At 56.2% G+C, this 24,101-nt stretch overlaps 2 protein-coding genes across 9 annotated transcripts in view; one reads left to right on the top strand and one right to left on the bottom strand.

The window, feature by feature from the left end:
- The window catches only part of PI4KA (phosphatidylinositol 4-kinase alpha), a 94,908-nt gene that overhangs the window by 48,093 nt on the left and 22,714 nt on the right, over positions 1-24,101 (top strand). For all 6 annotated transcript variants that reach the window (XR_003792747.1, XR_003792748.1, XR_003792749.1 and 3 more), the window contains 10 exons: positions 14,506-14,614; positions 14,943-15,079; positions 15,253-15,386; positions 17,650-17,732; positions 21,283-21,353; positions 21,429-21,553; positions 22,610-22,691; positions 22,844-22,927; positions 23,024-23,113; positions 23,568-23,687. Coding sequence is in view for 2 of the 6 variants with exons in the window: in XM_029217532.1 (XP_029073365.1) it covers positions 14,506-14,614; positions 14,943-15,079; positions 15,253-15,386; positions 17,650-17,732; positions 21,283-21,353; positions 21,429-21,553; positions 22,610-22,691; positions 22,844-22,927; positions 23,024-23,113; positions 23,568-23,687 (1,035 nt within the window). In the remaining 4 variants the exon portion in view is untranslated. The remainder of the gene's footprint in view (positions 1-14,505; positions 14,615-14,942; positions 15,080-15,252; positions 15,387-17,649; positions 17,733-21,282; positions 21,354-21,428; positions 21,554-22,609; positions 22,692-22,843; positions 22,928-23,023; positions 23,114-23,567; positions 23,688-24,101) is intronic.
- On the bottom strand, positions 490-14,493 carry SERPIND1 (serpin family D member 1). 3 transcript variants are annotated; one of them, XM_029217577.1, is made up of 5 exons: positions 13,063-14,493; positions 9,246-10,141; positions 6,064-6,337; positions 4,486-4,630; positions 490-4,081 (listed from the first exon to the last, which is right to left on the bottom strand). In XM_029217577.1, the coding sequence occupies exons 2-5, from the start codon at positions 10,123-10,125 to the stop codon at positions 3,890-3,892; spliced, it is 1,491 nt and encodes a 496-aa protein (XP_029073410.1). In that variant the 5' UTR covers positions 10,126-10,141; positions 13,063-14,493; the 3' UTR covers positions 490-3,889. The 3 variants fall into 3 exon arrangements, with proteins under 3 accessions (XP_029073410.1, XP_029073419.1, XP_029073400.1); XM_029217586.1 differs by lacking the exon at positions 13,063-14,493 and adding an exon at positions 11,160-11,837; XM_029217567.1 differs by lacking the exon at positions 13,063-14,493 and having other exon boundaries at positions 9,246-11,837.

Raw genomic sequence — 24,101 nt, forward strand, 5'->3', positions numbered from 1 at the left:
CCCAGCTGCCAGACCTGAGCCAGGCCCGCATCCGGCTTTGTTTCATTGGTGATTCTCGAGCTCCCACCTAGCCTGCCTTCTGCTTAAGCCCCTGCTTCCGCCTCCAGTTCTCCCTCTTCGTTCGAGTCTCGAGCATTTACGTGGGTGTCCCCGCACGTGGAGAGGTTGACCTCCGGCTGCGTGGTGACCCAGGGGCGTCGAGGCCCGGTGGGCGTTTGGGGAGCCCTCTCCTATCTCTGCAAAGTAGTTTCGGTCTCTGCTTCTGTGGGCATTTGTCATTTGAGCCTGGGGACCGTTGGGGGTCCAGTGTCAGCCGACCAAGGCGGATGGGAACCGGCAGCTATAACTGGCTTATCGTCCCTGGCTCTGATAGTGAGACTGATAGTCGCGGACTATGTCTGGGGTGGGGGGGTGGGGTTCCGTCTCGGGCCACCCCCACCCTCTGCCTGTCCCCTCCTCCCTCCCCCGAGGGTGCTGACTCAGCCGGGCTCCAGGACAGCATCTCTACCCAAGCGTGCTGCAGGGTTGGAGCTTGGGCTTGCCTCATGCCTCCCACTTTCCCCGGGAGCCCTCCCTGCGGTCAGGGCCCCCACAGCCCCTCGAGGGCCTGTGGGTTGCTGGGACCCTGCCGGTTTACACCAGCACCCACAGGTCGGTTTCTAAAGACGTCATGGTTGACGTCAACTCGCGTATAGTGCATTGAGAAGCGCCACGAGGACACTTTGTTGGCCTGGAGGGAAGGGCAAGGGGCATGAAGTCCTTGGCCCGTGGAGGGCTCCATGGAGAGCAGGTTTGGTAGGCAGGGAGCACGCCCGGGGGGCCTCTCAAGTTAACGAGTTCTGGGATATTTGAGCCCCACAGTTCTCTGACCCGTATGTATGCCTGTGAGCTTGTAAGTGTGCTTGGTGGTTGTTGTTTGGAGTTTAATAAATGCATGGAAGAAGTCTATAGGGGACACTTCGCACTTTGGGGGAGCGATGACTTGTAGGTTTGGTTGGGGGCACACCAGTTTTAGGGTCACTGGGGCCGGAGTTGGACTCCTGGCCCCGCATGTGGGGTCCTGGGAGAGTGTCCCCAGTCTCTCTGCACCTGCTCTGCCAGCAGAGTGTCTCAAAAAGATGGGGTGACTTTCTGTGGGGCTGGTGCGTCAGGGCAGGTAGATATGTTAGCAGTGATAGGCTAGCACATGCTCACCTGAAACACCCGTGTCTCCTCCAATACGGTGACCTTTACATGAACGGAATAAGTATCGTCGTGTCAACAAGTTAATGGTTATATTGTGGAGGAGGAAACAAATATTTGATTCTGTTGCTCAACACAGAGCCCAGATGCCATGGTTCTTGCCTCTGCTCTCTGGTTCTAGCCCTCACCCTAACCCTGGACCTTCTGGGAGAAACTAACTTCCATAGTTTTTTTGTTTGTTTGCTTGAACGTTTTATACTTAAAAAAATTTTTTTTTAATTTTTTATTTTAAAGAAAAAGATACTCTGTTTTGGATTTTTCGATGACACAGTGTCTTCAGTGACTTAGTTGAGTGGACGTGCCAGTGGGCCTGGGCAGGAAGCATGGGTTTCTGCCCTAATGCAGCTGTTCCCTTATCAGTGATCTTGGGAGCCTGGGGTGGGGGCGCCAGCTCACATGGCCTCCGAGGCTCCTTCCTGCCTGCGTTTGGTGGTCTTTGTCCTGTGACTCTGTGATGCTCTTCAGAAATGTCACTGATTCCATTGCTTGAACCTATAGCTGGAGACATAGTGGCCCCGCTGTCACAAAGCGTGGAAAATGTCCATGCACTCCACTCGGCCGGGCACCCGGGCCACTTGCAGCTTGTGTGGCCGTGGACAGGTTATTCTCTTGGTGCCTGTAAAAGGATGTTTGGGGACTAACACTCTCAGTCATAGACCTGTGTGAAAGCTGCTCCCTCTTCCTCGTAGAGATGGTGTCTGTCCTCAAGGGTTTGTACTTCACCTCAGGAAGGGAAGGGGGAGGGGCCCAGGTAGGCCCCCAGTTAGGGACCCCTGGGCTAGAAGTGGTAACCCAGGCACTGACCTGAACCCCTTAGAGACAGTAACCCACTTCATCCTCACAACAGCCTGCAAGATAGGGACTGTGTTATCCCCGTTTCACAGACAGGAGACTGAGGCACAGAACTTGCCTCAAAGTGCCAGAGCCGGGAGTGGAACCCAGGCAGCCTGGCGCAGGCCTGTGCTCTGGGTTCATTCATATCTGCCGCATGGAGGCACCTCGTTTCTGAAGGGGGCCCAAGGGCATTCTGAGCAGATTGAGGGGCTGGAGCTCTCTGACCCTTGGGGGTCGAAGAGGAGCCTGGGCCACGTGTCTTCATGCCTTCTGGGTGGGGGATGTGGGGAAGGGCTGAAGGTGGAGTCTTGAGATGCACATGGGGGTGTGGGGGAGGAGCCAGAGGAACCAGCAGCAAGACCAGAAGTGTCAGACAAGCCCAGGGGAGGACAGTGTTGACTCAGAATAGAGGAGGACTTGGAGAGGGTGGTCAGCAAGCCCAGGTTCCCTGAGAGGGCAAGAGGGATGACAGGGAAAGGCCCCCCTGCCCTGGGTGGCAGACACTGGATGGGCCCTGGCTCAGGCAGTGGGGAGGGGGCAGGGGGAGAGGGTGAGGGGTGAAAGCAGGGCCGGGGTGGGACTCAGGCCTGTGGCTGAGCGCGCCCCCTCTGTAACAGTGGAAGCCCCAGGTTGGTGTGAGGATGGGGATAACCCAGCCTCCACATCGGGGAGCATTCTTGCACCCCTTTGCTGCCTGTGACTGTGTCAGTCTCGCTGGGTCAGAAGCCCTCTGTGGAGTCAGGCCAACCAGGCTTCGACCCCAGCCCACTGCCCACTGCAGGCCCATGGGGTCCCAGTCTGACGGCCACACGCATGGCAGTTGTGAAGCCCCCGACGCTGTCCCCCGCCCCGCACTGCAGAGGCCTTGCGCTCTTCTCCCTGAGCAGCCTGTGTGGATTCCACTGGTCTTGCCCCGGAATCAAGGGTCCAGAAATACAGTCCTTGGATGTCGCCCGTATTCTCGAACCAGATGCACCACAGGCACGTCTGAGGGTCTCCCTGTGTCTGGGGATGGAGGCTGAAGCGTGTGCCACACATACAAACTGGTGTTTCCGGAGCCCCCAGGCAGCTCCATCCACGCCCCCCCCGCCCCCAGGATGCAGCAGCACTGCCACATCCGAGCCCGAGGACATGCCTGCTCTGGGTCACTGTTGGGCACTCAGGTCACTCTGTCGATGTCTAGCACTGCTGGGGTGTCATCTATTTTGAATGTGGCCTTTTTTAGTTATCTGACCTTATAAAAGTAGAATTATACCCAGTAAAAGTGGCGATATTTATTTATCTCTAGGGTGGAAGGCATGGCTACGGGTACATGCCGTCCTCTGGGCGGCCGTGAGGTGAAAGCAGGTGCAGAGACATTTAGCCTCAGTTCAGGAGGTTGGGCCTTGAGAGGACTGAGCCCGAGGCCAGGGCACCTTGGGCCTTGGGGAGGGGGCTCGCTGTCAGCACTCTGGGGAGGGGGCAGCTCCTGCCCATGTTCCCTGTCAGGTGGGAAGCCCTGGGGGGGAAAGGCTTTGGGTGACAGAGTGGAGGAGGGGGGATGCTGGGCCCAGGGCGGGGTTTGCTGTGAGAGGTGGAGGGAGTTGGTCTGTCTGGCGCCAACACCCTCTAGGAGACAGCTGCCGCGCTACAGCTGCGGTGACCTCTGGGCTGTGCAGCCCTGATGGTAGCAAGCATCGCGGTCCTTCGTCCATGTCTCCCAGAAAGGTGGCCTGAACCACGGGGTCACTGCCCCAGCTCCTCGTGGTCGTTGTTGGAAGGGAAATGGAATTGCGGATGCCCCAGAGCACTCGAGACGCCCCGGCCTCCACCGCTAAGACCTGGTGGGGTTGGCGACCCGGCCCAGGAAGAGCAGGCAGCCCGTGCGGTGCTCATACACAAGGAAAAGGAAGGGCCGGTCGACGCTGAAGCGGACCTGGGTGGACAATGGCATGAACCCCACAGTGGTCACGGCCGCGGCCTGCGTACCCTCCTCGTCCACCATGATGGTGCCTTGGTGCTTGAACTGTGTCAGGACAAAAGGGAAGCTATCAGATAGCGGTGGTCACTCACAGACGGGCAAGGGGGGGTAGTCTCGTGTTCTTCAGGGAAGGGACCAAGCGAGCGCAGGGGAGGCATGGACGTGGCTGGGCAGGATGGCCCTTGGGACTCGGTCCTCACGCATCAGCTGAGTGTGGTGTGAACAGTGCCACCTTGGCACTGTGCACCATGGCCACTCAGGGCTGCCCACAGCGCTCTGCGGGCAGGACCATGGCCCTAGAACCCCCTGCTCATGCTCTGGAGCCTCTGCCATAGTAGGCCTGCTGGGCTAGGGTGCTCCCGGGCACCTGCCTTCTCTCTGGTATCAGCAGGGGCTCCAAGGGGGGCAGACCTGGGACAGGATGGGGATGGGCAGAGGACGGGCATTACCAGGTCGATGACAATCCTCTGGTCCGAGATCCCCGTCATATTGCTGTTCCTGTCGAACAGCGCTGTGACCCCCAGGGACCGCAGGGCCTCCACCAGGTTGTAGTCCTTTTCTAGCTTGAACTTGGGCAGCAGTACTTCCCGTGTCCTGGTCAGGGAAGAGAAGGGCTGGTTCTACTAACTGCAAGTTGCAGAGGAATCACGTTTCCCCTTAAACGTCCATAAACACACACACCCGCCTCCAGTCCGTGTACCACAGAATTGACACAACACTTCTTAAAATGCATATCCTCGTCCTGCCAGTGGAGGATTTTGGAAAGACCATCCCATTGTAATCCCAGCACTCAGAATTGAGGCATGGTTACTGCTGTGCGGTCATGTCCTCGGTACTGTATGGTTTGTGTCCTACCAGCCAGGGGGCAGAGCTGTTACTGGCTCATGGCTCAGACATCTGACATCATTCTCTCACTTGGGTCCCTGCTTTCAGGCATTTGGTATTTTACTGTTTAAGGAGCTGAAGTGCAGGTCAGTGCACTTAAAAACAGAGTGCTTTCTGTACCAGCCAGTGCTAGCGTTCTCCATCCTTGACGGCGCTTGTGGGGCTAAGACGCCAGACGCGCCCCCTTCTCAGGAGCTTCCTTCCCTCTTGGTGCGCCAGGACCCCATACATGAAGCAGCAAAGCGTAAAGACCGCCTGTTAGCATCCGAGTGACAAGAACAGGCCTAACCACTGGGCCATCCTGGAGGAGGGGGGACAAGATCTGGGGGCCCTAAGCAGGGCCTGCTGGAGGGAGTGCAGGACTCTGGGCAGGAGGGCAGGGGAGAGCAGAGCAGCGTGTGGGCCAGGCTGGGCAGCGAGCAGGCTGCATCCTGTGCGTGGGGGTCCACAGAGAGTTCACAGGAAGAGGGAGGTGGGGATGCTGCCTGGTGGCTGGTGGCAGGTAGACGGAGCATGGGACGGCAGGCCGGTCAGGCCCCCGCTGGCTCAGGGTGAAGGTCGTGGGCAGTGAGGTTAGGAAGGAAGCTGGTACAGAACAGGTTTTAAGGAGAAAGTGACAGGGCTTGATGCCTGCCCAGCTGCCTGGGCAGACCTGCCCCTAAGAGCCTGCCTGTCCCTCAGTTGCATTTCCTTGTATCCTGGTCCTGAAAGGAGGCCCAGACCAGGTTCAGCTGTTAACTCGGGCCTGGCGGGATCCAGGAAGACAGGGAGGTGACGTGTGCGTCCTTCCTGCGCTGATCCAGCAACGCAACCTGTGGTCCTGACTCTGAGATAGTAAGTGACGCCCTGAGGGGATTTGGAGCACCTCGAGGCTTCTCAAACTGGGTTGGGGGCTTGTCTTGGTTCTAGGCCCACAGCAAGTGACCCCAGGGGGTCAGGGCAAGTGTGTGGCAGAGCCGGGTCGCTCCTGCCCCCACATCACAGAGTACAGGTGCATTTCTCACCAACGCTCTCTGGTCTCCTCTCACCGAGCGTAAAGTTCGGGCTGAAGTCACAGCGGCCCATGGGGCACATGCTCCTTTCCCTAAAGTGACTGCAGCCCCAGCATCCTTGGGCCCCCAGTCCCCTGGCCCCAGAGGCACCTGTTTGTCATGCTCTTCTGCCATCTCTCCACCACTTGGGGCTTCAGCTGGGCCTCGAGGGTCTTCATCCCGGACAGCTTGTGCGGGACCACCACCAGCATGCTGATGCCCCCCATGTACTCCAGCCGCAGGACATCGCAGTCCAGCTCCTGGTCACTTGCCGCCAAGAAGGACCCCTTGGTCTGCATCATGGGGACCTTGACCACCTCTCGCTCATTCAGCCGGAAGTTGTGGTTGTGTGTCATTTCCGCTGGGAATTTGTTCACCCAGGACCCTGTGAGGTCAGCAGGAATGGGCTTTTGTTTAAATGCTCTCTTAGAGGGTTTGTTCAAACAGACTGCATGGCCCACCCCCACTGTATGAACCCACAGGTCTGGTTTGGGCCAGGAGTTTAAGTTTCTCACTGGTTCCCAGGCGATACTGATGCTGCTGGTCTGGCCCGCCCACCACACTGAGAATCACTGTTTTAGAGGCTTCTCGTAGGAAGCGGATGAGGGCAGATGGGGTGAACAGACTAGGTGAATGCTGGGTTAGATCCTGACATTAAATTAGTACATCACTTGCCTTGCCTGGGCCTCTGCGTGTCTCTCTGTAAGATGAGGGCCCTGAGCTCCCATCAGCTCTATGAGGACTGGCTGGATGCCTGGGGAGGCAGCACTGCCATTGCCACCTTCACTTTGGATTTCGGGGCAGCTTTGTGTGCCCGAGTGGGAACGTGTCTTTGTGGCTCTAAGATGCTAGTAACTGTAAGTGAGGGCTGCCCGCCCACTGGTGAGACTGGTCATGTGCCAGGCCTCCTCCAGCCCCTTCCTGTGCTACCTCGTCTCCTAGCAACCGTGAGGGACGGGGCTTTCACCACCCCCATCTCACAGATGAGCAAGCAGAGGGGAGAAGCCAAGTGACCTGTTTAAGGTTTCCAGCTGGTGGGTGGGGCACAGGGGGTCAGAAAAGCAGGAGGTTCCTGGGGGAGGCGTAACAGCAGTGGCCGCCCGCCTCTGGTCTGGGTCCAGGGCTGCTCAGCCCCGTGAGGCAGGCATCTAAGCAGCTCTCTGCGGGGGGCCACCCTGTGCATGGTGGGTGTGAGCGGTGTCCCTGGCCTCTCCCCTCCCCCAGATTGTGCCATTTGCCCTGGGGGAGACTCCCTTTCCCCTGGGCTCCAGCCACGGCTTTCCCAGGTTTGCTGCAGCCGCCCCGCCTCTCCCGGGTTCTCTCCTTCCTTTGCTCCTGAGGCCTAACCTCTGTCTTACAGAGTGTTCATAACATTTGAAATTAAAATCAAAGTAGTGACAGAGATTTGGGAGCTAGAGCTAAGAGTTACACATCCAGACTCTGTTGTGATATGCACCCGTGAGAGCTGGTGCTGCTGGCGTTTCATCTCTCTGACTCCCAGCCCTGATCCAGCAAGCCTTCCGGTGTGTGGGCAAGGATTCATGTGCCCTGCTGCCACGTTTGCCGTCTTCGTGACCCTGGTTCCCATGTTGGGACGTGTCCCTGCCTGCTCTGAATACTGACTGTGCTGAGGCAGAGGCTCTGGAAGTCGGGGTGCCCACAGGCTGGCAGGGCTGAGGGCTGAGGGCCTTGGTGCCACCCAGGGGTCTCCCACTCACTGTCAAAGTCACCCCTGAACACGGGAAATTGCTCTCAAGTGTCACTGGCAACATCAAACCCACTGAGCACGTAACAGTGGGACTTGTGAGGCCACACGGATAGGGGAGTGAGACCAGGGCTGACCTCCAGTTTTCATTCCCAAACCTGTCCCGCCAGCCAGGGATGAAAGGACATGTGTGTGTTCACTGAGCATGTCCCGTGTGCCTGTCACGGGCCTGTTGGAGCCTTGGCCTGGACCTGCCCACGGCGAGGCTGGCGTTGTGCCTGGTGTCGGGGGAGCCAGGGGTCTGGCTCAGCCTCTGAACCCTTCCTCCTGTCTTGGCTCCCTCCCCCTACATTGCCCTTTGGCAGCATTCCGCACAGCCGCTGGGGGCCTCGGCTTGGGCACGGAGTGGTTGTCCCGGCCGGTGGGTGCTCTGGCCCCACTGCCCCTCAGCCACTTCCAGGAGAGAGGCTCCCTGGACCGCTGTAAACCGTGCTGGAGCTGACCAACCAGGGAACGTGGCCTCCCGGGACTGACCTGGCCGGTGCCCACTAGTCCTTGGTGGCAGAGGGGAGAGTGGTTGCGTGTCACCACACTAGTGTGCAGTGACCCCACTCCTCATGTCTGCCCTCGGCTTGCTGGGCAGGTGGAGGGCAGTAGAGGTTTCTCCTGGCTCAGGTCTCACCAGGGCTTTTTTTTTTTTTTTTTTTTTTGCGGTACGCGGGCCTCTCACTGTTGCAGCCTCTCCCATTGCGGAGCACAGGCTCCAGACGCGCAGGCTCAGCGGCCATGGCTCACGGGCCCAGCCGCTCCGTGGCATGTGGGATCTTCCCGGACCGGGGCACGAACCCGTGTCCCCTGCATCGGCAGGCAGACTCTCAACCACTGCGCCACCAGGGAAGCCCAATCACCAGGGCATTTTAAAAGCGAGGCCTGGTATTTACAGACCCGTGCCCATTTATCTCTAGAGGTGTGTGTGTGTGTGTGTGTGTGTGTGTGTGTGTGTGTGTGTGTGTGTGCGCGCGCACGCGCGTGCAGGTGTGGGTGGTTGGCGGTGGGGGAGGGGTCCTCCTTAGGAAGTGCCTCGGTGCTTGGTGCTGGCCTGGAACAGTTGCTCTAGACATAAGGGTTGATTTCCCCGCCCCCACCTGCCTAGAAAGGAGTGGGGGTGTGAATGTCAGTTACTCAGGGTGAACTTGTCTTCAGCCTTTTGTCCATTGGGAAGGGAAATGAAAAAGCTCAGATCCAGGTTGACCTGATGCTGGAAAGGTTTTTGCGTTATTCTGATCTAACAGAGGCTGGAGCTTGGCTCTGCCCCTTACTGCCATCTCCCCGGAGCAGCATTTTAATTCCCTGTCTGTAAAATGGAGACACTCATAACAGTGGCGGTCTCTCAAGGCTGTGGTGAGGCGTAAAGCGTAGGGTTTCTAAGTGTCAGCTGCCCTGTCACCTCATCAGGACCTTCCCTGTCCCTGCGAGCTGACCCCGTGTCTGGGTTTCCCAGGGGAATGGAGGTAGAGTCTGCAGTTCGGCCCACCTGTGAGCTGAGAGCGCCCGCGCGTCTGCCCTGAGAAATGTCGCCACCTCTTACCTTTAAAGTAGATGCAGTTCAGGAGCATCATCTGAGTCGCGGGGTCCACGTCCTCCAGCACGTCTCTTATGAGGCCCTTGGTGAGCCGCGAGATGTGCTGGTTGGTTTGGGAGATGAAGGCGGGATCAGAGAAGTCAGCCGCACGGACCTCGGCAAAGTAGTACTGTCGGACCTTGGCTCTGAAGTCGTCCAGGACTTGAACTTGCTTCTGAATGTACAGGTCGCTGACAGACCGCAGCGTGTACCCGAAATTCCTCCGGAAGAGGCGGTGGGTCAGCTTCCGGAACAGGTTGTGGACGGTGCCCAGCTCGTATGTGGTGCTGGCGTTGACGAAGTCGGTGAAGCGCAGGGCAGCGTGTACCTGCTCGTGGGTGTCCCCCCGCAGGCCCAGGGAGAGCATGGCCATGGCTGTGGACACACCTACGGGCGCCAGGAAGACATTGTCTGAGGCACCAACCCGCTCCTTCAGCGCCCGGTAGAGGTCTAAGGCGAACTTGGCGTTGAGGAGGTTGAGCCGCTGGATGCGGCTCTTGCCCGGGAAGAGCTGGAGCACGCTGCCGGCGCCAGTCCCAGGGTCCACGGGCGAGACCGCGTCCACGACGTCGATGTAGTCGTCATCCTCCCCGAAGATCTTCTCCAGGTCCAGGTAGTCCTCGTCCTCTTCCCCGTCCACGATCCACTCGTTGGTGACTGTGTTCTCCTTGTGGAAGTCGGCAGGCAGGAGGGGTCTGCTCAGGTTTCCACTCTTCAGCTGCCCCCACCGGGGGTCCGCAGACTCGGGGTCTCCCCCTCCGCTACCAAGCTGACCCCAAGGGCCGAGGTTCCCACACACGGATGCCAGGAGGAGGGACACCACGAGAGAGTGCAGCAGGTGCTGCATTCTGGCGGAGCTGGAGCTGGAGGGAGAGCAGGATGTGGTGAGGGCAGCCTGGCAGACTGCCCCCTCCCCGCCCCACACAGGCACACACACACCTCTGCAGGCCCCCGGCCACAACCCAGGAGGGGCCCCGGGCCCCATGGGTGCCAGTCTCTAACCATTTTAGGATCTGCTGAAGATAAAACAGACGCCTGACATTTTGTGTGGCTTCATGAACCTGCCTGGAGGACCCCTGGGCCCAGATCAGAACCCCTTGTTGAAAGTGTGCAAAACCATAGGGCTCAGGGGCCCCAGGGAGTTTCCTTTTCATTCATTCACTGAACTTTGTGTCCCTTCCTTAAATGACATACTGGGTGGGCCTTGGAGGCACACAGGTACCCCAGCTGGATGGGGGCCCATGTGCAGTAAAGCACGGCTCACAAGGACACTGCCAGGTGGGGGGCGGGGGGGCACCAGGCAGACTGAGGCTCCTCCTCCTGTGCTAGCAGTTATTTGGGGTGGTTTAATCTGTGTGATTTGGACTGTGTCTGCAGTGCAGGGATCACCTGGGGGCCCAGTGGACATGGTGGGTGCCGGTCTTCCTGCAGCCATGGGGGATGAGGGTACAGCTCGCTGCAGGTGTACGTTTTCTCCTTGTGTCTGTCAGTCGGCTCCCACTGCTGTCAGGAGGGACTAGAGCTCTCCCACTGAAGTGTTTCTGGCTGGGGTTACAAATAGTCTCACCAGGTGTATAGGGTCTAGGTGAGGGTGCTGTCAGAAAGCTCTTACTGAAGGCCTGAGGGGCGCTTCCTCTATTTAAGTAAACAAGGCACGTTTTTAACAGATACTGTGGGATGAGCCATCTGTCTCCCATCCCTCCCTCTGTCACGTCAGTTTGGCTGCCAGATGGCTTTGTCCTTCTCTTGCTTCCTTCCTGGTTGTGAATTGCATCCTGGGAAATGAGCTATTATTCGATGCTTCTGTGTGTCCAGGACAGTGACAGCAGGTGTTTATACTGCTGCTCAGTCATGCAAGATCCCAGCATCCCTTCTAATCACCTCAGAAAGAGGAGAGTGTCTTGTCAGGTTTGTCATGTGTGTGACCATCTGGTACGTTTTTGAGGACCAGAATGTCTGCTTCCCCTCCAGGCCAGGTAAGAATCACTGGCTCCTGTTAGGTAAATATTGGGACTTGTTAGGCCTGAAGATGGTGTGCTGGCAATGGCAGTGACTCTCAGCGGAGCCTCTTCTGGGTGCCGGTGCTGGACCAGGGGCTTTGGTGACTCAGCTCCCCGCACAGAGCATTGTGTGTATCGGGGGTGCTGAGCCTGCCTGAGTGTGCCAGTGACTAGATTAGACCCTGGTTAGTGGAGCCCTTCCCTGTGTCCAGGGCTCTGCCCGTTTGGCCTGGAGTGCCAGCACCATTGTCCCTGCCCCAGTTCCCACCTCGGCTCTTCCCTGCAGCACTCTTAACACACTCAGCTTGCACACTCCTCTAATCACGACATTTTGGAGAGGGAAAGTCACATGGTTTCTGACTTAAAACTGTCTGTTGTCTTTTCCTGTTCCCTTCCCTCCCCCCAGCCCGTAGCCGAGGCTGCCACACACGTTGCCTGCACTCAGGACACAGTGTGTAATGTGTGTGGCTGCCGGCGGAACCGGGCCCAGGTTCTGGGTAGAATTGGGCGTGGGTATTGATGGCAAGACACTGAAAAAGTGAGAAAAGAAGAGGTTTTCTTGCTAGGCTACACTTGAAAGTATCCTTCTTAGGTTAAAATAAGCTTTAAGGGCTTCCCTGGTGGCGCAGTGGTTGAGAGTCCGCCTGCCGATGCAGGGGACATGGGTTCGTGCCCCGGTCCGGGAAGATCCCACATGCCACGGAGCGGCTGGGCCCGTGAGCCATGGCCGCTGAGCCTGCGCATCCAGAGCCTGTGCTCCGCAACGGGAGAGGCCACAACAATGAGAGGCCCGCGTACCGCAAAAAAAAAAAAAAAAAGCTTTAAAAAACCCAACTTGAATAAACAAAAGTTCAGGAAAAGGAATCTGAGACCAGATAGGGAGGCAGAGGTTGAAAACATTCGTGTCTTTTTGCTCCTGTATTCAGATAGTACGTGTGGAAGCTTCTTGTACTTCTTCCTATTCCTGTATTACACGATGAAAAGCCCAAAACACTTTGCATTATGCTCTTATCAGAGGAAGCAAAAGGTATCTCATAATATATCTCATTTTATGTGGTAAAAAATTAGGTACCTGAAAGGTAAATCTTCCTGTTGTTTTGCCATTTAGTATCACAAGAGTTAAAGAAGATACTTTAAAATTATCACTAGGTTGTGTTTAAATCCAGATTACTATCTTTGAAGAGAAGCAGTATTTTTTAAAGGGAAATCATTCAAAAGTTTGTTTTTATGGGCATTTCCTATGGCGCCTTCTCAGGCTGGCTGCGTGGAGTGGGGCTGGGCTTTGTGGTCCCTCGTTCCTCCTGGCTGCTGTCTCCCGGCCCAGACGGAGAGGGGGTAATGGAGCTGTGGACAGTCTTCAGGTTGAAATAACTTCAGGCTCACAAACGAGTTGAAAGCACAGCACAGAGAACACCCACCCTGTACCCGCGTCTCCAGACTCGCCAGGTCTCTCTACGTACGTGTGTGTGCGCGTGTGTGACACACGTCATTTTTCTGAACCATTTGTGATGCCCCAGAACTAGGGTGCCCGCCCACAGCCCCCAGCACCCATTCCCAGTTCAGGTCCTTAACCTAGCGCAGTCCCTCCTCCCCGGTTGGCTGACAGTCCCACTAGCGTAACTGACAGAATGTTATCATAGGCAGCTTAACAAAACCTCTTACCCTTTCTAAGATGGTGTAGAGAGCGTTTGAATGTAGTTGGATAGGGAAGCAAACCAGTTACCCATCTCTAACCACCTCAAATAATAATTCATAATCGGCAGAAACGTTAGAAACCTACTCACCTCTGTGCTGCTGAGAACTGGCTTTGCAGGGGCAGAATCGGCCAAAGTCACCAGCAGGCTTCAGTGTGACCTTTGGTGCCGGACTGCTGTCGTGTTTTCCAAAGTAAATACATCCCAGATCAAACACCGCTCAACTAGCTTTGTCAGCACAAAGCCCTCGATGTGTCTTTAGTCACTGCCGAGTGGCTTGTGACTCCCAGTGTTTGGAGGCCTGACCGTCTCTGTGTGGATGAGCTTACAGGAGCAGCCAGGACACTCTGTGGCCCAGGGCTTGGTTGCGTCGGGGGCGGCGGCTCTGATGCTCCCCTGGACATGGGAGGGCCCCTCTCGTGTCTTCCAGCTCCGAGTTCTTCCTCTAAGTGATCACAGCTCCCGACCTCATCCTGGGCTCTGGGGTGACGTGCCTGCTAGGCAAGGTGTCCCCACCCTCCTGTGAGCTGTCCCTCCATGGACAGTGGAGGGGAGGGTGCAGGTAGAGACTCAGAGCACAAGGAGACCCTGGCCCGGGCCTGTCTGCCATCTGCAGGACATGCAGCCCCGCTTTGCTGTCCGTTGTGGGATAGCCAGGGCCGTACTGTGGTGCTTCCCATGCTCACATCCACTCAGGTGTTCACAGAGGGCCGTGGCACCGTGATCATTTCTATTTTTAGTTTGTGGTGGTTTTTGGGGGGGTTTTTTTGGTCACGCCGCACTATTTGCAGGATCTTAGTTCTCTGACCAGGAATCGAACCTGGGCCCTGGCAGGAGGCAAACCCTGGCCAGCACCTAGCCCATTCTTGGCACTCATAGATCATAAGTATTTGGACTGCTGAGCACCCCTCGCTGCAGGTTAGTTAGCGCTGTGTGGGGGCTCGACCTCTGCTGGGGACTCTGGAGGGTCCACCTGTCCACCAGGCGTTGTGCACACGTAACCATTTTCCATACCCAAGGCGCCTTCCCCTGCCACGCACTGGGTGGGACACCATGGGGACAGGGACGCAGGGACTCCAGCCTCACCCCTGCCCCCGAGCACTCTGCTTTTACCTGCTTCACGCCCTGTGGTTCTGCCCAAGGTCACTGCCCCGCCCGCCATGGTTCCGGCCCTTGGGCCTGGTGCTCCTGTGGCCAGGCGGCTGCTCCCTGTTTCCTGCCCGCCTGTGAACGCCAAGCGCCCCATCCCTGGGTCCCCAGGAACTCTGGGATGCTGCTTGCCTGCCTCCCGACAAGGCCAAAGGGCTTTTCCCTCCCAGTGCAGAGCCCGCCCTGCATACAAGAGGCTCAGGAGCGTTTCTGGGTGAGCTCTCTGAGGGCTGCTGGTTACTGTGCCCTGTGCCTTCTCCTGCCCAGTCTGACTGACCTGTTCTCTGAGAAGAAGCCTGGAGAATGGATCTCGAGCTTACGCCTGTAGGTGTCAGGTTCATATGCAGGTAACCACCTTCTCTCCCTCTCTCCTCGGCCCATCAGCTCACCCGGCGGTTGCTGCCCATCAAAGAAGCAAAGCCGCGGTTGCAGAAGCTCTTCCGGGATTTCTGGCTCTATTCTGTGCTGATGGGATTTGCCGTGGAGGGGTCAGGTAGGGGACGTTTGCTGCCCCAGGGAGGACAGTGCAGAGTAAGGACCAAGATGTGAAAGGGCCCGACCTAATGGTGCCTGTGCCCACACACAAGACAGGCCCAGTGCGGCTGCCGCCTCCTCAGGGAACACTTCCCGAAGTCGTTTAGGGTTCTGGGAACACCACATACCTTAGGGAAACCTGCCCCCATTAGGAAACACACTCGTTTCTATGCCACATTTTTGGGACAGTGGCTCAACCAGAGGACCCACAACTCCAGAAGCTCAGCGTGGGCCCCGCCAGAGCTCTTCTCGAGCCAGGAGGCACCTCAGCCCATGCTCTCTTGCAGGACTCTGGCCAGAAGAGTGGTACGAGGGCGTCTGTGAAATAGCCACCAAGTCCCCCCTGCTCACCTTTCCCAGCAAAGAGCCCCTGCGGTCTGTCCTCCAGTACAACTCAGCCATGAAGAACGACACAGTCACCCCCGTAAGGATGCCTGCCTGCCAAAGACGGGTGGTACCGGGCAGGGTTTCGGGAAGCCCTCTGGGACAGTGAGGGCCAGTCTTGCATGTCTGGTTCACGGGCACGGCCCCGGGGTTTGCATCTGGGGGAGCAGCCACGCCCACCTGTGCCCAAGCAGTCCTGGCATTTGTCCCTAGGCCGAGCTGAGCGAGCTCCGTAGCACCATCATCAACCTGCTGGACCCGGCCCCCGAGGTGTCCGCCCTCATCAACAAGCTGGACTTCGCCATGTCCACCTACCTTCTGTCCGTTTACCGGCTGGAATACATGAGGTACGTGAGCTTCGCCACCCGTACCCCCGCTTGAGCTGGTTTTACGTTTGTGTTCCTTCCAGGCTTGGGCTTTTCTCAGTTCCTCCTAACAAGTAAGCTGTCTTAGAAAAACCACCCCCAACCCCTTCTGCTCTTCTCCTGTGCTTATCCTTCCTGATCACTGGATGCCACGTGTAGTAACACACCAGGGGTCTGACGCCGGTGCCACCTCCCCAAGGGAACAGGTTCTGAGCTGTCACCAGAGCTGCCACCAGCTCAGTGCACTTGACGGATCGGAGCCTCTGCCGGGAACCAGCCCTCTCTGAGACGCTCTAGGGCACCCCCCAGGCTGGTTCCAGGACCACATTGGAGCACAGACAGCAAACGGGAAGTGGGGGGCTGCTCCAAACAGTCCTCTGGGGCACCTGACACTCAGGACGCCTCTGCAACCACAGGGAGCTGACAGCTAGAAGCACTAACATGGATGGAGCACCGGCCCCACAGGCGCTGCACGAGCTCCATGCGCTGACAGGCCCCCCCAGCAAGCCCACAAGGTGGGCACTGTACACCCCACTTCACAGGAGGGAACCAGGGCCCAGGTGCTCAAAGAAGCTGCCCAAGGTCACGGTCCCTGATTTGGCCTGAGACCGACATCGTCTCCAGGGCAGTGCCTGCTGCCTCCCTGTAAAGGGAGACTGGAAGCAGCAGCAGGACGTCCAGAGCCCAGCCGCCCACCCTGTGGACCCGCTGTGGGGGGCTGCAGGAGGACATTTGTTTAGGTCACAAGACAGGTGCAGTTAGATACAGAATAAGGTCTTTCTCAAACCACTTAAAACAGAAAGTATTGATTCTTAAAGCGAGGGATGTTTGGACAACGCCACTATTTTATTTAACCTTTATTTGGTGCCACGAGACCCTCCGGTAGATTGGATCTTGCTTGGAAGCTTGACATATAAACCAGATGGAAGCTGTTTTGGGTGAATGGGAGTGAGTCCTCCCACCCTCAGTCCCCACCTCCCGGCAGTCCCAGAGTCCCCACAGCCAAGGGAGCTTTGACTTTTCTTTTTTCATTACACATTTTTTTTCAGTTGTATAAGTAATAGGAGAACATTATACAAAACCGTGGAAATAGTTGAGGGAAGAAACCCACTCTGCTTACTAGCACCATCCGTAGTGGTTAGTATTGTTCCTTCTGGTCTTTTTTTTTACAAAGAATATATTGTCACAGAAAAACGAAGCCAAACCAAAACAGCAAAAGCCTGGGTCTAATCCTGGCACGTGTAGCTCCAGGAGAGGCCTCTGGGCCCCCTCGGCCTCCAGCACCTGACGGCAGTGCTGTGGGCTGTGTCCACTCCCCGGTGTGCCCCATGGTGACCCAGGGCTCTCGGGCAGGCTCTCTAGTTGGCGGGCGGTTCTGAGAGCCCAGCTCTTGCCCGAGGCTGCCTGCCAGGTCCCCTGGACTCCTGTCAGCACCGAGAAGCAGCCCTGAAGCCTTTAGTCCAGAGCCTGGCTTAGATCCCAGCCACCAGTTATCAGGAGAGCTTTCAGACAACAGCACACATTCTCGCCATGTGCACGAGGGCACTGGAGAGTGTCTGCGCTTGAGCCCCCGGCGCCCGTGGAGCCTTAATCTGAGAGGGTGGGTGCAGACGTCATCCACGCGCACTGCTGAGCTCGCGCCTGGCCGTCTCAGTGGAGCCCCAGATGCCAAGCGCCCTGTACCGGTGCCCTGGTTCAAGCACATGCCTTCCTTTCCTTTCTCTTCCTTTTTTCCTCAAGGGTAGGGATATTGTTTTACATGTAAAAATGTCCATGGTGCGTAAAACAGCATAGAGAAGAAAAGCATTGGATGGTAGAAAAGATGCTAAGGAGGAGAAATGCATGTCTCCGTTTGCTGGCCCTGAGTCCAGAGAGGCCCCTGTTGCCATCTCTTATCTTTCCCTTCTAGAAATCAGCCACGTGCTCATGCGTGTATCCCACCCGCACACAGCGGGATGTGGGATCATACCTGTTCACACCTGTCCCGCTGCACCTCGCCCTTTCCTCCCAGCCGGAAGTCTCGAATATTCTGTAGCAGCACAGAGAGCTGCCTCTCATTTTGGTGGCTGCCTGATGCGCTGTTGGCTGATGGACATGCAGCCGGTGCTGTTAGGACCTTGTGCATGTGACCCTTAAAACCCCTGGCTCGCAGGGGGTGGCTGCCCTCACAGCCTCATCCGCCCGGGCAGCATTCCATTTGCTGGGGGATCAGAGCTTCAGACTCACTCTGAGCTGTTCCCTGTAGGGTCCTGCGCTCGACAGATCCTGACCGCTTCCAGGTAATGTTCTGCTACTTTGAGGATAAAGCTATTCAGAAAGACAAGTCTGGTAAGTTGACTCCTGCGGGCTTCTCGTAATGAACTGAGATTTAATAGTGTAAAAAAGAATACTGCATCCTGTTTTCTGTCTGTGTCAAGAAAATAGTTTCATGAGGCTATGTACTACATTGGAAAGATCAGTATAAAACATTTGACTCTAAAACATATACATCTTTCTGGTTCTGGCTCTGCCTCTGCTGCCAGGGGCCCGAGAGTAGAAGCACTGATGCTCAGATGTGCTCCAGCCCCCAGGTTTCAGTCCCAGACACCGTCCTCTGCTGAGGGACCCTGGGCTCCTCGGACGGTCTGGATGGACCTGGGGCATCTTGTGGCCAGGGAGCAGTAGTGCTTCTCAGGCGTCTGAGGCAGGCTGAGAGGACTGAGAATCAGGCTGCAGGGGCTCCCAACTAACAGATTATCAGAATTCGAGCATGGATACAGTATTTCTATTATCTTGCTTAAAAGAAGGGCAAATATACTAGGACGTATATATCCAAATACATTAGGAGATTACATATATATTATATATGATTATATATACGATATCATAATTTTGTTTCTCCCACTAAAGTGTTTGTGAAGTAGGGACGTGTAGTTGTTTTTCTCATGCAATCAAGAAAGAGGGAGCAGCAAGAAGGAGCCGCATGGTCCAGGGAGAGGCGGGGCACCTGTGTAAGGTCACACCTGGTCTCAGAGTGACCAGGTAGGAAGGGCGCCCAACAGGTGATGGGCAGAGACGTCCTGCGAGCAGCCTGTTAGAGGCACTCATTAGTGGAGAGCAGAGAGCTCGCTGGGGGGCATCCTGCTTCTTGCCATTGGGGCTCCACGCCTCAGCAGGCCTGCTGCCCACAAGGAGACCCCACTTGCTACCACACGTTTCCAGCAGGCCAGGACCTGTGGGCCACATCTGATTTAAGACTGCATCCTTCTTTTCCGGGAAAGTTTCAGGATACAAAAGTCTGTGTGAAACATGAGGACTCACAAGTCCCAGGATGCAGTGTCCTCAGACCCTGGGCTCACAGGGCCTCGGCGTGACCAGTCCCAACAGGACGATACTCCCAGGGAGACAGAAACAGAATTAACCTCTCTAGGGTATCAAAATGTGCCCATCACCAAAACCCTACTGAGGTGAACCTAAGATAAGAATAGGAATTAAAACATGAAGAGACATTAAAATTGAGGCAGCAAAGAAAAAAAATTAAATGCATGGTACTGGCACTGTTTACCAGTTTTAGTATAAGGACACGATAAATTGTAGCATCATTGTGTTGGTCTATGTGCTGATTTATAAGGTATTTAAAAATTGAAGAGACTGAAATATTAGACCTGTGCTTTAATTAAATGCTTAGAAGAATATGATGGAGTTTATAAATGTGTTTAAATATTTGATGAAATTTAGTATGCTCAATCCACAGATTTTTTAATGTATCTCATGTAATAATGCATTTATTCAGTAAATGGTATTAGCAATCATTTCAAGTATTCTCAGAATAAAAGTTTTTAAGAAACTAAACTAGTTCCTAAAATGTTAGGAAGAAATTATTCATGAAGTTATGTTATAGAATGTTTTTAAACAAATATTGTTTTTATTGATTGATTGCAAAAAGAATTAGCTTTTCAGATTCAGTGAACAGTGTTTTACTATTCTTAAAGTCATTTTTTTGAATCATGCTTTCTGAAATTTCCTGGAGTCAGTGGACACATACCTGCAGATATTCCCCAGTCTGAACAGACTATTCAATGGATTTACTCTTTTTTACACATTCTTCTAATTTACTCTCCAAGTGCCCTTGGATGGATGATTTTTTTTTTTTTTTTTTACAAGCATCCTTGATTTGCTAGATCCACAAGGTCTGGTTGATTAACAGTGTGGGAAAATGTTTTGAGGAATGCTGAGTAACGATTCTAAGGTTAATAAATTTGGCATTGATACAGTTAGTAGTGAGGAGTCTTAGGACTTCCCTGGTGGCACAGTGGATAGGACTCTGAGCTCCCAGGGGGGAGGGGTTCGATGCAGGGGGCCCAGGTTCGACCCCTGGTCAGGGAACTAGATCCTGCATGCATGCCGCAACTAAGAGTTTGCATGGCGCAACTAAGGAGCCTGCCTGCCGTAACTAAGGAGCCTGTGAGCCACAATTAAGGAGCCCAACTGCTGCAACTAAGACCCGGCGCAACCAAATAAATAAATAAAAATGAATAAATTAAACAAAAAAAAAAGTAGTGAGGAGTCCTTCCCACACCAGCACCATCAGCACACTGACGACTTGAGCAGCTTGTTCTTGCTAATGGAGAACTAACTCCCAGGTGTCTCGGGTACCATTTTTTTCTTCTGTTGAAAAATCAGTCCTTGGAGAAATCTTTTGAGAAATCACCTCAGGGACTGTGAGGTGCTGCTCCATGTGACCCTGCACAACAGTCCAGAGGTTGGTTTGACTCCTGTGGGGCTGGCGAGGAAGGACAGTGGGGGGCCCGGAAGCCCCCTCCGCTGGCAGCACAGGGATGGCCACCAACCGTCCTAGCTACACAAGGTGTGTCGTGGAGGAAATGTTGGTGTTTTCTCACAGTTCTCTCGCCAACACTGTGGTTCTCCCGCTGTTGTTTTTAAAACTCTGCTCTACCCCATCAGCACTGACCACACCCAGTGCCCAGATCTTGGTCTCAGAACACTGTTCTCCAGTAGAAGGAACCCGGGCTTCGTGGAGGAATGGTGGCTCTAGGGAGAGCTGGGGCAGGGAGAGTATAGGCTGAGCCCAGGGCACCTTGCAGGGCCAGAAAGTAAGGTCATGCCGAAACAAGAGGAAAAAGAGAGAAGGAGAAGGTGGGGAGGTGTGTTGCAGGGCCCAGGAGCCGACCAGAGGGAGCAGCCACACAAATGATGAGCATTCGTGAGTCCCTACTGACTAGACGGTTGAATAAATAAAACACGGGGAGGGACACGCCTTCAGGTGGAATTCCAGTTGCTAAAAGGAGAAAGAATGCGGAAGATAGAAAATGTCGACAAGAACCAGAGGGACAGCTGCCACAGAACACACTGATAGATGGTTTCCAGGAGAAGTGGGGGGCTCTGCGCAGCTTGACGTGTACAGGTTCTCGGGAGCCGCTGCCCCCCACTCCCTGCCCCAGAGTGAGGGCTGGACCTGGGGACTCGCATCTGAGGGTAGAGGGAGCATTCAGGGCCAGCCCACCAGTGACGGGGGCACCGACTTCACCCTACCCCCATAAGATGCGACCAGGAGGGCATTTCATCTAAAATCCCATGAGCTTGGTCCAGGCATGAGCGATCATCACACACACCTTGATTGAAGGACACCCTACAAGATGCCTGTGCCCTTTAGAAGTGGGGAGGACAGAAAGACTGGAAAGCCTAAGGAATCAGCACAGACTACTGGGCTCAGAGCCGTGCTGAGCGGATGCCAAGGGGTGCCCTGGACTGGGTCCCGGGACAGAAAGGGGGCCATGGGGGGAAATGCAAGTAAAGCTGAGAGTTTGGGGGACAGTGTTGTATCAGCGATAGATGAGATGGTGGTCCCCTCTTTTGATGCCCTGCCCTCCTGTTGCAGGGATGATGCAGTGCGTGATCGCCGTTGCCGACAAGGTGTTTGATGCCTTCCTGAACATGATGGCAGATAAAGTAAGCCTTGTTGGAGCGCCAGTGCACGCCTGCCGGGGCCGTGCAGGGCCTGCAACCTGTCTCTTCTGAATCCAGGCCAAGACCAAGGAGAACGAGGAGGAGCTGGAGCGCCATGCGCAGTTCTTGCTGGTGAACTTCAACCACATCCACAAGCGCATCCGGAGAGTGGCCGACAAGTACCTGTCCGGGCTGGTGGACAAGTGAGCTCGGTTTCCTTCTGGTGCTGTGCGTGTGTTCACGTGTGTGCATGTGTGTGTGCGTATGTTTGTGTGCACACGTCTAGATTTGGGATGCAGGGAAGGGTCGACCTTGCATCATCAGTACAGAGAAAAGTGGACTCAGAGTCACAGCTCTCAAAGGGCGGGGCAGCCCCCACAGGATGTTGGCAAGTGAGGAGTCAGTGGCCTAACCCTCCCCTGTTCAGAGTGGTCGGTGCTACTTAGAGCACATCTCCTGACCGGGTGTCATGTCCCTGTTCTTGGGATCCCACCCTCCCTGCTGCAGGGCTCTGGGCTCACTCTGGGATGCTCACAGCCATCCTAAGTGCCGTCTCCCAGCGCAGGGCCTGGCCAAAGGACCTGGTGGAATTAGTTTCTCCCAGGCCCTTAGGAGGAGGGGAGCTCACTCTGAGCTGGTTCCACCCTGGGCTTTCCTTGCTGTATTGAGAGGCACGGCAGGCTCATGGAACGGGTCCTCCCAGGTGAGGGCCCTCATGGTGGGCTGGGCCAGCCTCAGTGCACTGCCATGCCAGGCCTGCCTGCAGCTCCCGCAGGCATCCCCGGAGCCTGCAGCAGACACCATGTGCCCATCCAGGTAGGGCCGGAGGGTGTGTCTGAGCCAGGCCACCGAGCCTGCAGCCTGCTTCCCTTGGCCCAGGGCCACCTGCTTTGAGCAGCGGGGGGGTTTCAGTGGTAAACACTGCAGTGCTACACAAGCCACAGTTGTGGAACTGCGGAAACGGCAGGCCAGCTGTAAGTTACAAGCAAATTTTCTATTGTGTGGAGGGTCGGCACCCCCAGCCCCCCATTGTTCGAGGGTCACCTGTCCTGCCATGTTCCACGTGAGGGTACAGTGGCCTTGGTTGAAAACAGGGAGGATCCCTGTGGGAAGCAGGGAGTGGTCTGGCCAGCGCATAACCAAGATGATGGGGCTGGGGGGGGGGCCGGGGCTGGGCAGCAGGAGGGGTGAGGGGCCTTAAGGAGCACAGCTCCTTGGACAGGTGGCTTCTGGGCCCTGAGAGGTGGCTCTGGGTGCAGATTCCCCCACTTGCTCTGGAGCGGGACGGTGCTGAAGACCATGCTGGACATCCTGCAGACCCTGTCGCTGTCACTGAACGCCGTGAGTACCCCGCCCACCCTTCTGAACCTAGCTCATGCCACAAGCCGTGAATGGGGGGTTGGGGGGCTCCCATCACAGATGGGAGGGGTGGGGGAAGGGAGGGAGGTGCTGCGCAGGGACCTGCTTTGGAAGAGGGACCTGTGTGCTTTCAGGATATTCACAAGGACCAGCCTTACTACGACATTCCGGACGCCCCCTATCGCATTACCGTTCCCGACACCTGCGAAGCGCGAGAGGTGGGCCGGGGGTTCGAACTTCAACACAAGGCTCTGGGACACATGGTCCAGCCCTGTGTTCACTAAGCTCTGACAGCCCGGCGCACCCTCTTCCAGAGCATCGTCAAGGACTTTGCTGCGCGCTGTGCGATGATCCTGCAGGAGGCCATGAAGTGGGCGCCCACAGTCACCAAGTCTCACCTACAGGTACTTTCTTGAAATCACCAAAGAGCAAGGCTGTAGCCAGACAGCGTGCTGGAAATACCGACAGCACTGGTGTGAACTAGCAGACCAGGAACACTGGTCCAGGCCCAGGGTAATGGGACACCCTGTGGGGTGAGCATGCTGGTCAGGGGCCAGGAGGGCAGGTGCGGTGGGACTGGGGGGCAGGCCCAGGGGAGCTGACCGCTTATGGTAGGCAGGACTAGGGGTGCATGTGGGCTGGGTGAGAGTGGCATGGCCAGGAGCCCGGCAGGCCAGCAGGAACAGTGGCTGGCTCTGGCTCTGGTCCCAAGGGAGTGGTAGCCCGAGCGGAGCCATCTCTTCAGTGGATCAGGGCGGGCGACGCCAGCCTTAGAGCCAGGGTTCCCTCCCCCGCCTCACACGTGCTTCATAAGGCTTGCTTTTACCTTTAAAATAACACGGTGCTTCCCCGTCTCAGGAATACCTGAACAAACACCAGAACTGGGTGTCGGGGCTGTCGCAGCACACGGGGCTGGCCATGGCCACCGAGAGCATCCTTCAGTTTGCCAGCTACAACAAGCAGAACACCACCCTTGGGGTACGTGTGCCTCTGGGGAGCGGGGTCTCCAGCCGTGGGAGCCCTGCCCCCATATGGGGAGCTTGCGGTGTCTGTGGCAGACCCCAGGCTCGGGGGAGCTGCTCACCATGTTTCTGACGGAGCTCTAAGGTTGATCCTTTATCAGGATCAGGTCCATGACGGACAAAGTTTCCTGCTGGACACGGTCAGCACGTTTTATGGTCACGCTGGCCTGGCCATCCATTGGACCGAGCTGCACCCCACGTCCTTGGCTTCGTCTCGTTCTGCTCGAGGTTCATTTAGGGGCAGCACGTGCACTGAGGGGTTCCCTCTGAACCAGATCAGAGACTCGCCTCAAAGCTGGTGGTTGGCAGCAGTGGCCTGTCCGGCAGTGGTGCGATTTGGCGTCTCCCAACCCTGGGGCCCAGTGCAGGG

This window comes from Monodon monoceros, unplaced genomic scaffold (assembly GCF_005190385.1).
Source record: "Monodon monoceros isolate NGI ecotype Baffin Bay Population unplaced genomic scaffold, NGI_Narwhal_1 Super_Scaffold_1, whole genome shotgun sequence".
In the NCBI taxonomy this organism is placed as follows: domain Eukaryota; kingdom Metazoa; phylum Chordata; class Mammalia; order Artiodactyla; family Monodontidae; genus Monodon; species Monodon monoceros.